The sequence below is a fragment of the Leucoraja erinacea genome, chromosome 7 (genome assembly GCF_028641065.1).
Source record: "Leucoraja erinacea ecotype New England chromosome 7, Leri_hhj_1, whole genome shotgun sequence".
In the NCBI taxonomy this organism is placed as follows: domain Eukaryota; kingdom Metazoa; phylum Chordata; class Chondrichthyes; order Rajiformes; family Rajidae; genus Leucoraja; species Leucoraja erinaceus.
Window position 1 is genome coordinate 39,469,875 of NC_073383.1, and position 18,022 is coordinate 39,487,896.

The window sequence follows — 18,022 nt, forward strand, 5'->3', positions numbered from 1 at the left end:
ACCATGTCCAATTCATACTCGTATTTTAATATGTCTGTTATTTATGTTTCAGGCAAGAAAGTTGCTGATAGAGCCAATGTTACACACCTGGTCAAACTGGCACAAACATTTACTCCAGTTTCAGCAGAGAAAATGTCAAATTATTTGGACCTCTTTTAAGGATATTGGGATAAATTAGGAGGCAGTGATTTGCCCTTTGGGGCCTCAACATATCACTCAGGCAGGCCTTGATGGAGTGAACGAATACACTTCTGTAACTAAAACTCTGAAGTAGTGTAAATGCTAGCAGGTTAGGCAGTGTCTGTGAAGAGAGAAATAATGTTAATATTTTGGGTCATTAATTCATCAAACAGAAGCAAAACGTTCACCCACCACATATGCTGCCTGATTTTACATTAGACTTTACAGATGCAGTGCCCTTCACTTTAGGGACAAATTACAATTTTACCAAACCAATTACCGTATTTCCCGGCAATGAAGACGCTAATTTTTACATAAAAATAAGGCACGAAAATTTACAGCGGGCGGTGGAGCTTACTCCTGTGTCAGCATGATCAAGGGACCAATTGAGGTTACTCGCGTTGACACAGGAGTAAGCTCTACTGTCCTGTTATCCACCGCCTGCTGATCCGCTCCATTCTATGATCTTTGCTCTTGACCTGGTCCCCTTACTGTCCGGTCTACATTGAAAGACATGGACTGGGCAGTGAATGCCATGCAGGGTCACCCAACGCAGCAAGTGAGGCCACTTCCTGCTCCCGGCGGAGGTCGGAATTTAAGGAACGGCGGCCGCTCGTAGCCACCCGAGCTACTTTGCTCCGCGCCTGGAGAGCCATAGCAGCAGTGAGTGAGTGAGTTGCTGGCATGATCCCCGACCCTCTCCTTCTCATCGCTCCTGCCTGTGCTGACCTGGGCCAGACTCCCCCACCCATTCAGTCATTCAGAATGGAAGAGATCTGGAAGTCTTGGGCAAATTGAATTGTTATTTTACTTATTTTTATTTTTTGAGAATCAGAAATTTTGTGTTCCTCCAGCCTTTTTTCACAATTTAGCAACTCAAAATGGGGGTGCGTCTTCGACCCAGGTGCGTCTTCATTGCCGGGAAATACGGTAACTTACAAACCTGTACATTTTTGGAGTGTAGGAGGAAACCCACGCAGGTCACAGAAAGAACGTACAAACGTCAGGACCGAACCCAGGTCCCTGGAGCTGTAAGGCAGCAACTGTATCACCACACCACTCTGTGCCGCCTACTTAAATGATCTATTGAGTATTTTACTGCACTTTGTTTTAAATTACCAATTCCATCATCTGCAGTTTTAATTTGTCTTTCAAGGGCTCCTGTAACAATGTGCAGTTTGTTTAGTTGTTTCCCTCTGATTTTTGCATTAGATTCTCAAAGTGGATCCATTTAGTTTATTTTAGAGATACAGCGCAGAAACAAGCCCTTTGGTCTACTGAGCCTGCGACAACCAGCGATCCGCATATTAACACTATCCTACACACACTAGGGACAATTTACACTTATACCAAGCCAATTAACCTACACGGCTGTACTACTTTGGTTTCTCTGTTTGGAAACTGCATTTTCAGCAATTTGTCTTGCATCATTGTGTAATCCAGTGAATTAATGATTACCATCCCTTTAGGAATATATTTACTGAGTTGTAGGTGTTTTTCTTCAACAGAATTTAAATTGGGAATATTAAAGATAAGAACTTTCGGACACACAGTTATTTGCACAAATAGGTTTTTGAGCACAAATTGTAGAAGAATTATGATAGTGTATTGGTACCAAACGTGGTGAACAAACAGTTGCTTTTTTCAGACATTACATGGTTGGTGTACATGCAAGTTTAGTCCTCTAACGTATTGTCATTGCAGCTGAGCGAGGGTGTTGCCTCGAGCTCAGCTACCTGTCGACTCCTGATCTCCAGGTGAGATCTGCTTATGTAGCAGGACACTCCCCTTAACCCATGACGTCTGGTGACAGCCCTCGTAACCACTGACGAGGGATCGACTGTAAGTGGTCTGACTATTGAGCTGACGCCACAATGTGTCAGATATAGAGCTCAATACAAGAAAAACCCTCTGGGTTAATTACCCTCATAAGAAACTGCTTTTGTATATTAAAACAAAACAAAAAGCTTCTGAATTCTTTCCACTTAGTCAATAGATTTTGGAATACTGAATAAAGTGTTTGGCAAGGCAGTTTTCCTTTTCCCACCACGACAACATGGCCACCAAAGGAGGTTTGTTCCTGCTCCTGCCCCACAAAACTCATCTCCAAATACCATAATTCCATCCTATGCCCCAGTGTCTAGTCTCTGCCGACCAACATCAGAGACACACCCTTCAACTTCAATAACTTTCAATTTCCAGGCCCTCACTGCCTCATCTTTATCATTAATGTCCAGTTCTTTTACACCATCATCGCCCACCATAAAGGTCTCGAGGCCCTCCAGTTCTTCCTTGAACAGACCAATCATTTTCCCTTTATCAACATTCTCCTCCGCCTGGCAGAATGTCCTCTCCCTCAGCAACTTCTCTCTTGACTCCTCCAAGTTAAAGGTGTAACCATGGGGACTTGCATAGCCCCCAGCAATGCCTGCCTTTCTTCAGAAGAAGGGTCTCTACCCAAAATCACCAAATTCCTTTTCTCCACTGAGTTACTCCAGCATTTTGTGTCTGACTTTGGTGTAGACCAGCATCTTCAGTTCCTTCCTACATAATTACCACTTGACCTTTGTTTTAAACAATAAAATAATAATTCACGGTTGTGTTAACATTTGTATGCACTTTATCTGTATGTACTGGCAAGGGCATGTTAATATGTGTGCTATGTTTCCGTGCATGTAGTTATTGGGTAATTTAGAGCCTAATCTGAAAAATGACGGAGACCTTGTTAATAAAATATGTACATTTGATTTTGTTTTCCATCACCAGAATAACTGTTGAAAGTGACATGCTAATGTATTTGTGTTCAACAACTCATTCCTAGATTAAATTGTGTGGTGCTTAGTTTACCCAGGAATGTCTTTTTGGATGATAATTGATTTAGATTGTCAATCAGTTGTCAGGAAAGAGATTACTAAAATAAATGTTACATACAGGTTTGGGTAAGAGCTATTTAAATCTGCTCTGAAACTGAATACAGATGAAGATCACAGCAAACTTGTAATGCATATACTGTTGTTCTTTGTCTCCCAACCTGCCCGTAAAATAGGTCTTGAACCAAGCAAAGAAACCCATGGTGGTGGTTGGCAGCTCTATTCTCCAGCGAATTGATGGTGCAGCAATCCATGCAGCAGTCAGCACCATCGCTCAGAATGCCAGAGTGGGCAGTGGAATAATGGACAATTGGAAAGTTTTAAATGTTCTTCAGAGGTCAGTGATGAGATGAAGATGAGGTGAACTGTCAAGTAGAGCAAGATCAAACAATTGTTGTGCTGGGTTTTGTGAGACTTATTCACTGTGTGAGTGCTATAGCTGCTCTGCAACTGAAGCCGTCACTTTGAAGAATCCAGTGTTGTTGTTCTGCATTATAGCAAAATGTTGGCATTATTGAATATGGAGTTTGGGTAGAAATCAGTAACTATCTATTGGGTTTTGGTTCAAGGTTGGTGTACCTGTGTATCCATTGAAACCTTGAGGGCAATTGTTCTAATTAATTGAGGGCATTGGGGGTAAAACCAATAGGATGAGGTACATTGATTAAGTAGAGAGACTAAAGAAGTTGGATTATTCTTCCTTCCCAAGCAGTGTGGAGGAGAGCTTCAACATTTCACTGTACTTTATGTGCATGTGACGAATAAATCTGACTTGACTTGAGATGTTCCAAAATATGAAGGATTATAACCATATAACAATTACAGCACGGAAACAGGCCATCTCGCCCCAAACGTCCGTGCCGAACAACTTTTTTCCCTTAGTCCCACCTGCCTGCACTCATACCATAACCCTCCATTCCCTTCTCATCCATATGCCTATCCAATTTATTTTTTTAATTTATGGGGGATCATGGGAGAGGGGATGAAAAATGGTTTCCAGTACCAATAGTCGATTACCAATTAACCTGTGGTTAAGAGGCAATAGAGGTAGTAAAGCTTAAAACTGAAATATTACAGCTGTCAGAAATAAAAAATAAAACCTAACTTGCTGCCAATGCTCGTGACATCTGAACGGAGAGCAGCCCTTTGATGACCTTTCATCTGAACCATTTTGAACACCCCAACTACTTTCATCAGAGCAGAAGATTAAAAAAAGCAATAGATGCTGGAAGTACTCATCGGGTCAGATTGCAACTGTGGGAAGATAAATTGGATTAATATTTTAGGTTAAAGGATATAAGTAGCACCTTCTAAAAGCATTCTAGGTACAAACTAGGAATGGGTTTTGGGCTGAAATGTTCACTGTTTCACCTACCGTTGCAACCTGACATGGTGAGCATTTCCAGCATTATGGGTTTTTTTAAATTATAGATTACCTGCATCTATTGATTTTCAATTCTGATGCAAGAACATATCCTGAATTTGTTTCATCCTGAGCAATGATCTGTAATATATAGCACTATTGGAATATTAGAAGCTGATTCAGCAAAACAGCTCTGAAGAGGGTGTAACATACATATGAGAAAAGATTATGTTGTAAGATTTTTACCAAAAAAAATCAAAAAGGTCAGACTTCCCTTTCAAAAGGAATAATGGACCAAATAGCTGCCTTCATGGGCCTGTCCCACAGGCTATTTGTCAGCGGACTGCCGGTGACTCTCAAGTTGCCGGCAGTTGCCTGAAAAACTGGCAACTGGAACGGTGATCGTCAGAGTGGAGCACACACACACACACACACGCACACGCACACACATGCACATCGCTTCCTTCACCAGTCCGTTATGCAGGCGGGGGACTGGGCAAGCAGGGGGAGTGCTGTCTAAAACATTCACACGGTGCAAAGCCAAGGTAATACAGACACACACTGCGATGAACAGGAAGGTTGGCGCTGTAATTAAGATGGCTAGCACAGTGTACGGTAAGTCCTTTTACAAGAGAGGGGAGAAATAGTGGAGACAAGTTGTAATAAGCCACAGATACACGACTGAAGCTCGGCGGACATTTAACATTACCGGTTCTGAAAACTACTGCTTACCTTTTTTTTTTTTTTTTTTTCCCCAATGAACTAATGAAATTCACTGGTCAGCACCGGCTACAACCTACGAGAACCTTCGACCCCCTGGCAACTCACTAGGACCTGGTGACCCACCTACGGGACGAGAATTCTCGCTACTCTCCATGGCGGCTTCATTCTAGTCACCGCTAATTTTTCAACATGTTGAAAAATTCACGGCGACCATAATGAGGCCGCGACTAGTTCCCAGAATGCGGGAACTCCTCACGACCATGAAGGCGACTCCCCGGCGACCTCTCGCGAACATGTGGCGACAGCATAGTTTCCTGCAATTGCTTAAAAAGTCGCCCAAGTGGGACAGGCCCATTATTATTGAATAATTCTACCTGCACCCTTGAATTAAGATTAAGCAAGGATGTTGAGACGCTGTAGTGGGTTGTGGCTATGATCTGGCCTGTGTGGCAGTGTTTGTTTGATGAGGGAATGGAAAAAAAATCTGGATGTCTTTCTGCAGAGTTGCAAATCAAGTGGCTGCTCTGGATCTGGGATACAAAGCTGGTGTTGATATTATCCGGAAAACTCCGCCAAAGGTACTTTTCCTTGTTGGAGCAGATAATGGCTGCATCACACGACAGGATCTTCCAAAGGACTGCTTTGTCATTTATCAAGGTAAGTATCAGGGCTTTGAACAGCTACAAAACCAGTGAGAGTAGGATCCATTGCTGACTGGGATATAGTTTCTCTAATTCTTAACAGGGATGAGTACATCAAGCACAATCTGAGTATTTATAATGGGTTGCATTTGATTATTTCCTGAACATGCTTTGATCATGGGGCAGATTTGGAGAAGAGTATATTTGTCCTTAATTAGCTCTTTTTTCCCCTCTCTCACTTTACAGGGATGCAGGGGAGGTGCATGGGGCAAAGTCATACTTGCAATACTCTGGTTGGCATGGAGCCGGTCTCATCTATCTTCTTCCTGCCCTTTTCTGCTTTAATAGCCTGTCCTTTTCATAACTACCCTAGCTCATCACATATCCACCTGCTATCAGGTTTACCAGAGAGCTCTCTGCTTTCTTATATGTGGACTAAATTTGTTCTGTTCCTCCACTGTCTGGCAGAAGAGAGTCAAGAGTGTTTAATTGTCACGTCTACCAATAATGGAACAAATAAATTCTCACTTGCAGCATCTTAACAGACCATAAACACAATACACACAGATAATAGTTTAAAAAAAAATGTTTTTTAATAATTTAGAATTACACAGTAATACTAGTGCAAAAAGATGCATGAGAAATGTCCATGTTTTGTTTGTCATCATTTTGGCTCGCCTTTTTTTCAGCCTTATCGTTAATAATGCATTACAGACATGAGCTCTAATTTTAACTGTCGCACTGGGTCATTCTGTTTAAACCCATCTGAGAAATTGCTTTTGTTCCATCCATCCTTCTCCCCCACTTTATTTGCTACTTATACTAACTTGTTTCTCTCTTCACCAGTTCAAATTAAGTGCCCTGAACCTGAAACTTTAATGTTTCACTTTCCCCAGACTCTGCCTGGCCTACTGAGTTATTCCAGCATTTTCTGTTATATTTCAGAACTATCATATGCAGGTGTTTTATTTTTATTTTCATTTCTACTTTGTCCTCTTTATCTCTTCTTTACTAATACATTGATGCCTATCATTTCCCTTTCCTGCTCTAACCTAATTTAATTTTATTTTTTTTGCCATTTTCTATTATTTTCTGACATTGACAATGTTCACCAGCTTCTGCGGAAAGCAAAGAGTAATGCCCGTTACGTCCAGCGACATCTCAGGTGATTTACCATCACTCTTTTACATCCAATTGTCATGTTAAACCTCCTCCCAATCCCTCTCTGAGCTCTCTTCTCTGGCTCCTATATTAATAGGAGCCATGTTTCCTCAACTAAATAGTGGGAGGAGCAAAGCCATGCCATTGACCCTTACCAGAGACTTGCTTAGCCTTTGATTTTAGAATTCCGCTGCCATATGTTTAAGGCTAAACTAACTCTTGACAAATTGATCACTAATGAAAGCAAAATAACATTTGTGCTGGCACTGGTAATGCCATTTTCTCTTTTGGAATATTGCCTGATACTGCCTCTACTTGACCATCTCTGCTCAAACCCGCTAATTCTGAACAAGATTTTTCAAATGCACTTCCAGTAGTCTCCCGCATAATTCGTACTGTGAAATTTGGATCACTCGGAAATCCGGTTCCAGAGAAACTCCGACAATTTTTTAGGTGATTCGTATTTGTTTTTCCCCCAAGTGGCTCAATTACATTTTTTAGACGCAAGGAACTGCAGATGTATGTTTACTATTTGTTTTTCCCCCAAAAATAGAATGGTGCATCGGGCAGTTCATTATTGGATTTTACTCTGTTGAAAATGTTATACAATGCAAACTGCTTTTGCTGCAGATTCAATGTGAACCAGCAATTTTAGATTATAACCGCTGTTTTCATTTGTTACTTTGACTTCCACATTTCTCTCGTCAAGTTATTTCTGCCTTCCGCCCTTTTCTCTTTGTACTATACTTTCCCTTTAACTCTTTTTTGCTGCTTAAAACCTATTGCTTCCAGTCATGATGAAACGTTGGCTCCTTTCCAGATATTATTGAGATGTTGACTATGTTCTGTATTTGTCATTTAAAATGTCACCCCCACTTAGGACATCACGGAGATGTTGGAGCACCAATGGCAGACGTTGTTCTCCCTGGAGCTGCTTACACTGAGAAGAATGCCACGTACGTCAACACAGAGGGCCGTGCCCAACAGACTAGAGTGGCTGTGACTGCTCCAGGCATGGCGAGAGAGGATTGGCAAATCATCCGTGCACTTTCTGAGGTATTGTCAGAATGTATGAGGAATAAGAACAAACATGTGGGAGAGTGGGGTGGGGAGTAACATTTGAACCTATTGTGTTGCTTATGTTGGATCCATCCAACTTGGCCTTGGTGAGGCTGCACTAGGAACAGTGTTTAGTTTAGAGATACAGCATGGAAGCAGGCCATTCAGCCCACCGAGTCCACTCCTACGAGCTATCCCCACACACTTGCACTATCCTACACCCTACCAAGCCACTGTGTTTAGTTTTGGTTGCCATGTTATAGGAAGGATGTCATTAAGCAGAGAATGGTGATGTTGCCAGGGCTTGAGGGCCTAAACTATAGGTGGAGATTGGGCAGACTACAACTTTAGTTCTTGGAGCACAGGAGGCTGAGGTGTGATCTCATAGAAATAGATATAATTATGATGTGAATAGATAGGGTGATTGCAAGTGCCTTTTTCTCCCAGAGTAGGGGGATAAATAAATAGGCTTAAGGTGAGAGAAGATAGATTTATTATGAACCTAAGGAGTAACTTTTTCACACAGAGGGTTGGGGAGATGTGGAATGAACTGCCAAAGAAAGTAGGTACACAAAAAAGCTGGAGAAACTCAGCGGGTGCAGCAGCATCTATGGGGGAGAAACTCAGCGGGTGCAGTAGTTGAGGCAGATACAATAACAACATCGAAAAGGCATTTGGACAGGTACATGGAGAGGAAAGGTTTGGAGAGATATGGGCCAAACAAATGCCTGCAAATGGGACTAGCTTAGAAGGGGCATTTTGGTCAGCATGGACGGGTATGGCCAAAGGGCCTGTTTCTGAGTCATATGACGCTATAACTCGTGTCAATATTTATCTTTGCAATATTATCAAAAAACAATTAGCTGGTCATCTTGATTGTTGATTTTAGGAGCTTGCTTTAGTGAGTTAGAAAACATAGAAAATAGGTGCAGGAGGAGGCCATTCGGCCCTTCGAGCCAGCACTGCATGGTATACCACATCTTTTTGCAACAGTGATCATACTTAGAGGCACCATTAGGTTGAATGTGCTGTGGAGTATCACAGAAAGGGATAGGAATAGCACCCTCAGAGAAGTGCAGTTCTTTGTGAAATGTAACCTTTGTTCAGAAATCTTCAACTCAAACCTCAAGATTTCTGTTTCTTCATGCATCTGCACCATTCCACTCTTTGAATGAGATAATTTAATTCTACAAGGATCAGGACTATTATTTAAAAGCACTGGAAGCATTCGAGGAATAATTCAGTCTTCCAATACCAGTTAAAGTCATCCAGTAAAATAATGTAATCTCATTATTTTATTATAGATTTTTTTTTCTCCTAGTATGAGCTTTGTGAGAACACCTACCTACAATTCTGCAAGAACTGCAAGAACAAACATTTCTTGCATTGGTGGGGGTTTCAAGCTTTTCAAGAAAATTGGCCAATCAAGAATAAATCTCCTTTATAATTTTTGACAATCATTGAGCTCAGCTGATGTAATACAGATGTATGCATGGTTGGCTGTGGTGAGCATTTCAGTTAAAGAGCGACTGCACTTCTAGAGCACCTTCCATAATCTCGAACTTTAAACAATGGAGCACATTTAGCCAGTTTTGCAATGTTAGAAAATGCAGTAGCCAATTTACACTATGCATACAGCATAGTATAACAGTCCTACATCCAGCAAAATGAAATGGACTGGATAATCATTTATTTCATAATTATGAGTTACCAGGTTGCCTAGAACTCTTCTCGGTTTGTAGCAGCAGTTATAACTCCATGTTTACAAGGCCCAGTTCCATTTATCAACATTCAAAAGATGGCACTATTGACTGTACAGCCCTCCAGGTTGAGTTTATCTAGATTATTATCTTCACGTCCTTGTAACATGGTTTAAAGATTAAAATGTCTGCGCTGCAAGGGGCGGCACGGTGGCATAATGGTAGAGCTACTGCCTTGCAGCGCCAGAGACCCGGGTTCGATCCTGACAATAGGTGCTGCCTGTACTGAGTTTGTACGTTCTTCGTGACCGCATGGGTCTTCCCCAGGTGCACCGATTTCCTCACACACCTCAAAGGTTTCTAGGTTAATTGGCTTTGGTAAAAATTGTACCTAGTGTGTAGGATAGTGCTAGTGTACGAGGATCGCTGGTCGGCGCAGAATCAGTGGGCTGAATGGTCGGTTTCCACACTGTATCTCTCAACTAAACTGACACTAGGAATGTAGAGCAAATGTTTTCATCATTTGTATGATTCAGTGCAGCCTCGTATGGTATTATTTTTTTCTTTATCCCTTTGAACCATTGGAAAACTCAGGACGCAAGCACTTCATGTTCTTTCAGAGGGAAATATTACGACGTGAATGTATTTACCCACAGGGAATTTCTGAAACAGTGGTGGTTTATGCTGAATTTGGAAGTATGGTCACATGAGTTTCAATCCTTTATTTCACCATAGGTGGCTGGAATGACACTTCCATATGATACTTTGGATGAAGTCCGTGAGAGGCTGGTTGAAGTATCTCCTAACTTGGTCTGCTATAATGATGTAGAAGAAGCCAACTTTTTCAAACAGGCAAATGAACTTGCAATGGTCAGTGTGATTTTATTAAAATGGGAATGTTCATGTGTTGCTGAATGAATGCAATTTATTTTTGCAGCTTTTATTATTACCTGAGGCTTCAGCAGAATTGCATCCATACCGTCTTTAATCAAGAGAAACATCTCAAGTTGTCCACTGACATCTAATCTATTAACAAGTAAAGGGGGTTTTGTTTAGTGAGGTTAGGGAGGTGAGTTTCAAAGTGTTTTAAAAGGTTCAAGTAAGGTTAAGATGCACTATATTTTTTATGGGGTGAATTCCAGATCACAAGACATTAAATACTAAAGGAATGCTTGTCGGTGTGGAGTATGAAGGCCAGTGTTTTAAAGAAACAATACTTTTATGCTGCAAATTTTATGATGATTTTTTTTTTGTCTATGATTATATGGTCATTGTTGATTACAGGAAACCAGGGTGAGTGATATTGCTGCTTGGATAATGCTTATAATAAGTTGCCAGAGTATTTCATGCTACTGTTGTGTATTGATCAATGTTGCCCTTCAGTTTTGTCACCTTCCTCCTGGCAGCCCTTTGACTGATAATTTTCATTTTCTTACAGCTGGTGAATCAACAGATCCTAACTGAACCCCTCGTACCACCTCAACTTACAATTAAAGATTTTTACATGACTGGTATGCTCTTAGACTATTGGCTGGGATAGTATTTCTGAACTCGGGTAATTGTGGTAATTTTAAGGATTAAATGTAGAAAGTCCACTCTTTGATTAATATTAGGTTAAATGCAGTTGTGCTTAATTCTCACGAGGCAATGAGATGTATATGCCAATGTGTTATTGCAGTAGTTATGGCATTTCTGAGAACTACATGTTTTTAGAAATATTTAGGTGTACCTAAATTACCCAACTGTCCATAGTTAAGTCCCAAGAGGGCACACCAGAGAAATGCAATCAAAGAAAATTGCACATCAAGCTAAGAAAGTGATGCTTCCAATCTTGGGATTAGATGAGGATTTAAGAAGTGTCTTAATGATGAGATAATAAGGGCCAGGATGTGCACCTAAATACAGCAGAGAATACATGACTTGAAGTGATGCAAATAATACTTTTGCATATGTGGTAACATGTGGAGCATTGTTAGCTTTTGGGCATCAGTAAGATGAATGTTGTTGTTGATTGAACGAGGAATATTGACCGCGACTGATCTGGCAAATATTCTGCTGTTTAAATGGTGCCGTCGGTACACTGGAACAGCACCTCAACAATACAGTACTTTACAGTACTTACAGTGTTAGCTGAGGTTAGAAGTGAACCAGTTTTTATGGACTACAAAGTCCATGACCAAGGAATGTTAGGAACCAGTGATTTACATTAATTTATTTGTTGGCATTAAACTGTATTTACACATGAAGATTTGGAAGTAGTATTTATCCTCTTAAAAGAACACTTGAAATAAACTAAACTGCTGGAAATACTGAGTTGTAAATCTCAGCATTAAATTGAAACATTAACTCTGTTTATCTCCAAGGTGGCTGCCTATCCTCTTAGCATTTTCAGCATTCTGGTTTTTATTTTTTTATTTCCATCATTGGCATGTTTTTCATGCTTTTTTAACACTTGTATAACCCATTCAAAAAAAAAAAAATCCAAGTTCCAAGCAGACTAAACCAGCCAACTGCAAATAAAACTGGCCTTAGTAGGTCAGGAGGTGGCTATATGACTTGTATACCTTTCATGGTTTGGATACCACAGGCATAGATGAGATACCCAGATACTGTAGTGCGGACTGGAATTACAACTTTGCCTTGTAAGGGAAATAAGCAGTAACAAAACTATATGTTGTCTGCAAGTGCTCCACTGTAGTTTTAATGCAGGTTTCGGCAGGAAACTGGTCTCATTCAAGATACTCTTTAAAAATATTTCCATTACTATTTCCGTTTATTTTCTTTTACTTGTAGATCCCATCAGCAGAGCTTCTCAGACAATGGCGAAGTGCGTCAAAGCTGTAACGGAAGGAGCCAGTGCAGTAGAGGACCATTCTATCTGCTAAAGTATACTGGCAAACTGACTTCAAACCTGCCATGTTGCGCTGTTGCATCTGAATGTTGCACGTCTGTGAATAGCAGGTCTCCAATGAACACTGAATTCATACCCATCCATATACCTGCAGCATTATTAGCAAAGCTAAGTGCTGGTTAATGCTGGAGAAAATGTACTTTGCACTCTGCTATCTCCTGCTATGCTAAGTCATGGTACAGTTAACATCTCTTGTAAAATGTAATATATTCCACTAGAAATGTAAGTGGAATTGGGGCTGTAGAATAAGTTGTGATTTTGTTGGCTCTGTACTCAACACAATTGAAGATCGTTGTGTTTATAAATCCTCAAAGGTTGAAGTGGTTCTTGTATCATTTCTATCAGCGTTTTACAGAAAATAAATCTATACCGAAAGGCATAAATCAGTGAAATATGTCCTTTGTATGACTATAATCAGTATTCTACATCACTTCTAACAGACCAAAATTGGGATAGCATTTACCCAAAGCAGATGTATCCTGATGTGGGGTGTAATTCATTACAACTGCCTTTATAGCAAAAGCTTTAAAAATTGCTTGACCCATGCGGATTGCTGTTCCATATTAAATCCCAGAACCAACACCACTTGAACTGCCTCTGCCCTACTTCTCTTCTGCTGCTGAAGTTGTTAATATGTGTATTTTCCTGCTTTGACAATCTATTTCTCCCATAGCCTTCACAACCTCAACTAATCCAAACAGCCGTGTACTGTGTGCTGGTAACACTCTTCACTATAAGTTGGGAAATTCCGGTGCACCGATTGGGAATAATCCATGGCAGGTAATTGTCTTGCTGGTGAGGTCGAAGCCATATCTGCCCACAATTTCACCCCTCCAAATAAAGGCAAAATATCCCATTAACCTTATTTAGAGAAAAACGGTGATGTTTGTATAGCGGCTGCAACATGGTAAAATATATCGGGAACTTTGCTTAGGCCATGGTAAATAAAATTTGAAACAGAGTTGCATAATGTTATAATTGGACAAATAACAGAAAACTTGGTCAAGAATTGAGTTTAAGGGCTAAAACCCTTAGCCTTTAAAAGAGGAAAGTTAATTTGGTGGGGGGGGGGGGGGGGGGGGTAGAACTGAGTTAACATCTGACGACATGGATGCCCATTGGTAGAGGTTAAAATTCTTAACTTGCTAAAGAATATGTAGTTACTGCGATGATATATTTTCGAAGCATGTATGGTTGGAAAAGTTAACAAACATTGTAAAGTATAAAAGGTACACAAAAATGCTGGAGAAACTCAGCGGGTGCAGCAGCATCTATGGAGCGAAGGAAATAGGCGACGTTTCGGGCCAAAACCCTTCTTCAGACTGATGGGGGGTGGGGGGGAGAAGGAAGGAAAAAGGGAGGAGGAGGAGCCAGAGGGCGAGTGGATGGGAGGAGACAGCTTGAGGGTTGAGGAAGGGGAGGAGACAGCAAGGCAAGCAACCGAGGCGGAATATGAGGTGCTGTTCCTCCAATTTCCGGTGTTGCTCACTCTGGCAATGGAGGAGACCCAGGACAGAGAGGTCGGATTAGGAATGGGAGGTGGAGTTGAAGTGCTGAGCCACCGGGAGTTCAGGTAGGTTATTGTGGACTGAGTGGAGGTGTTCGGCGAAACAATCTCCAGCTTAGTCTCCCTGATGTAAATCAGCTGACATCTAGAGCAGTGGATGCAGTAGATGAGGTTGGAGGAGATACAGGTGAACCTTTGTTGCACCTGGAACGATTAGGTGTAAAGCATAAACTGAGCAAGGATTTGGAAGAGAAGGGTTTCAATCGGAATGTGGTGTAAATCAGGGATACCAAAACGGAATATGGAATGCTGTTCTTCACGTGTCTGTGTGTGGCTTCACTCTGGCAGTGGAGGAGGTCAAGGTTACTAGAAAGGTCAGCCTTTGAAATGGGAAGGAAAGTTAACATTGTAAGTGGGAGCGCCAGCAGGCCTTGAGAGACAGAGCCCAAGTGTTCGTTAAAGATTTTGCATAGTCTCTATTCGAGAAAGACATAATAATAAATAATAATTATTTTATTTATAGAGCACTTTAAAAACAATCATAGTTGCAACAAAGTGCTGTACATCACCAATCATTCACAAAAAAAGTTAATACACACCAAAAATAACAATCAAAGGAAATAGTAGGAAAAGATATGTAAAATAAAGAAACATTAAAAACACCAAAAACAGAAGCAAATTCTCAGGCATGGTCAAAAGCCTGGGAGTACAAATGTGTTTTAACACTGGATATTAAAGAACATGGGGAAAGCAATAGTGATGTGTGGAAGAGGATGGCATTTACAGAGATTATGTATTTTGGATTTTAAAATGCATTAAGGTATTTAAATCCTTGGGATCTGATCGAGTGCATCCTGGCAGAGATTTCTGCGTCATCAATAGGCATGGGTGAGGTGTAAAAGACTGGAAGGCAGATACAAAATTAGCTTAAAGGTAGGATACAGGGTTGCTATTCAGGCTGATGGTTTAAGTTTATTATGGTCACGTGCACACTTACTTACTTACTGCCTATTATGCCTCTTGGCATGTAGGGCAGCAACGATGATCCTCCACTATTCCTTCAGTTGCTGTTTAACCATATAACAATTACAGCATGGAAACAGGCCATCTCCGTAACATATTTGTTTTACGAGACAGGGCTGTTAGCCCTGTGCTCAACCTCCAACCTGGTAGACCAGTGAATCGCTCTTCGTCTCGCCTCTACCCTTCGACCTGTCCAGCATGGGAGACCCTAACAGGAGACAAATCTTCCGCTGGCATAGCTCTAGGGGTCATTGAGACACACAAGCTCCCCGACCACGACAAGGTTGCAATCCAATGGGGAGTCACATGCACACGGGGGTTTATTATGGTCATGTGTCCGGGAGCACAAAGAAGGAGGAATGACAGGTGGGTGTGCTGCCTTGGCTGTCATTTCAATTGGATTAGTCAACACCAGGTTGTTGGTAACATTGGCTCCAAGGAACTTGAAGCTCTTCACCATTTCCACTTGGGTACCATTGACGCTGATGTGCATATACTCCATACTTCCTGACATCAACAACTAGCTCCTTATCCTGCTGAGATGGACGGAGAGGTTGTTGTCCTGACACCATGTTACTAAGTTCACTATCTCCTTCCTGTGCTCTGTTTCATCAATGTTTGTGATCCGACCCACCATTAATGGTGTCATTTGCAGACTTGTAGGTGTGGCTCGAGCAGACTTTGAGTGTATAGGGTGTATATGGAGTATAGTAGGGGACTGCATCTTTGCAGGTTACCAGTGTTGAATAATATTGTGGAGAAGGTGTTGTCACCTATCCTCACTGAATGTCACTGACCGACATCACTCTCGTCCAAGCGGCGTCCTCGATCAGCAGTCCCACCCCCACTGTCTCGCGGAAAGCGGAGATTTCACCGGGTTTTAAAATACGGATTACAAAACCTTGGGGGGGGGATCGTTCCCCCACCTCTCAAAACAGAGGGGGGACCAGTCCAGTTTGCTGTCCAGGTAAACTCCAAGGTACATGTACCCCTAAGTAAACTGCACATCCACTCCCTTGAAGGAGACAGGGGGTAGGCACATATTCTGTCAAAGGGTCCTTGGCCTGAAATGTTAACTTTTTTTTTCTTTCCACCAATGCTGCTTGCACAGAAAGTGTTTCCAGCATTTTCTGTTTTATTCCACAAATTCAGTGATCGATTTTCAAATACCTTTACAAAAAATTATAATTTAAATTTAGAAAATCTGTATATCAAAAGCTGGCAATATTTGAACATTTTACTGTCAAAACATTCCACACTGAGTTTAAAAAAAATAGATTGCACAAACACATGGGCTAAGGCTTCCTGTAAATAACGTTTTTACAGGTACCTATCATAGTCTTCCCCCACAGGTCCTTTACATTAGTCACACCTTGCTTGAACATATCCAACAACATCTATTTTTGTGCCTTGGAACGTGCAATTTGGCAACAGTTGTATGTCAATAGTTGCATCTGCTGGAAAACTGGCAGATTGTGGCAGACACCACTTCGTTATTGGTTTTCCATTAACAATTGGTGTGTGCCTCTGTGATTTTCACAGCTAAATAAAGTGTTACAGGCTGACATTGAACCTGGACATACTCTGCATCTATTTCTTGGATGCTCTCAATTAGCCATGGTTTGTTGTGTTCCTACCTATTTTCCAAATGGTATCCGAGTGTCTTTTGACCTTTTTCTCACTCCCATCCTTTCCACAATTCAGTATTTCTTCCTGCAAACATCCACGGAAGGGACCGCTAACAGTGATGTCACCTTTGCACCCAGTGCCAGATATCTGCAGTCGATGAATTTGAACAATGGACTACTTTGAATATAAAAAAACTATAAACTGAAACCTGTCTAGATAGTAAATATTACGCTCTGTACGACTTTTCCCAGATGACACCACCTCTAAAATGCCTCTAGGCAACCATCATGTGCCTTATTCTAATATCCCATTTGGCTCAGTATTCATTTTAATCTGATTATACTGTTCTGAGAAGAAGAAGAATTACCAGATTCACTTCATCCTATAAATGCATATAAATTACACATACATTTTTTTACTAACGTAGTGATAAGAATGCAGAACGTATTCCATGGAGTGATTCAGCAGAATGTCCCAGATGCCAGTGAAATCTAGATAGGTTGTAGGTAGGAGAAAGATATGGTGATGGAATTGGGTGCAAAGAAAGCAAGGAAGCTTGCAGACCACACACACCAGACCACATGAATCAAATAGCCTGTTGCTATTTTGTTGATTGATTGCAGTTGCACATATTTTGTGGTGCAGCTTTACTCGTGGACTTGTTCATAATAGTAATAAGCCTATTTGGGTGGCGCAACGGTGTCAGAGAGACCGGGTCCGATCCAGACCATGGGTGCCATCTGTACAGACTTTCTCCCTGTGACCACATGGATTTTCTCGAGGTACTCCAATTTCCTCCCCCATTCCAAAGACGTGCAAGTTTGTAGATTAATTGGCTTCTGTAAATCTTCCCGAGTGTGTAGGGTAGAACTAGTGTACAGGTAAATGTTGGTCGGCATGGACTCAGTGCTAGCAGAAACTATCTCTAAACTAAACTAATTGTTAGGAAATTGCACCATTATCAGTATAATACTCTGATCAGAAAGTTAACAGTATTTTGGTTGAATAAAAATCTAATATCAATTCAGCAATACAGGAAGAAAGAATTGTTCAGGATATATATACTGTATTTCCTTGAGTAATTCACAAAATATGTGATTGATAATATTTGTTTGTAATATTCACGGGTTTGGGGCATAAGATTAAGTGACCAATAGCTGGTTGCTGCAATGGTGTAATCATTGTTAGGCAGCTGATATCACTATACTTGTCTCCCATTTATGTCCAGGCACTTATTAGATCAGTTAGTTTATAC

At 41.1% G+C, this 18,022-nt stretch overlaps 1 protein-coding gene across 1 annotated transcript in view; it reads left to right on the plus strand.

Annotated features, from left to right (window-relative positions):
- Positions 1-12,991, plus strand: part of ndufs1 (NADH:ubiquinone oxidoreductase core subunit S1) — a 43,606-nt gene extending 30,615 nt beyond the window's left edge. The window contains exons 14-19 of the mRNA XM_055638330.1: positions 3,227-3,387; positions 5,639-5,793; positions 7,819-7,994; positions 10,433-10,567; positions 11,136-11,208; positions 12,491-12,991. Of these exons, the coding sequence (XP_055494305.1) occupies positions 3,227-3,387; positions 5,639-5,793; positions 7,819-7,994; positions 10,433-10,567; positions 11,136-11,208; positions 12,491-12,582 (792 nt within the window). The 3' untranslated portion in view covers positions 12,583-12,991. The remainder of the gene's footprint in view (positions 1-3,226; positions 3,388-5,638; positions 5,794-7,818; positions 7,995-10,432; positions 10,568-11,135; positions 11,209-12,490) is intronic.
- The last annotated feature ends 5,031 nt before the right edge of the window (positions 12,992-18,022 follow it).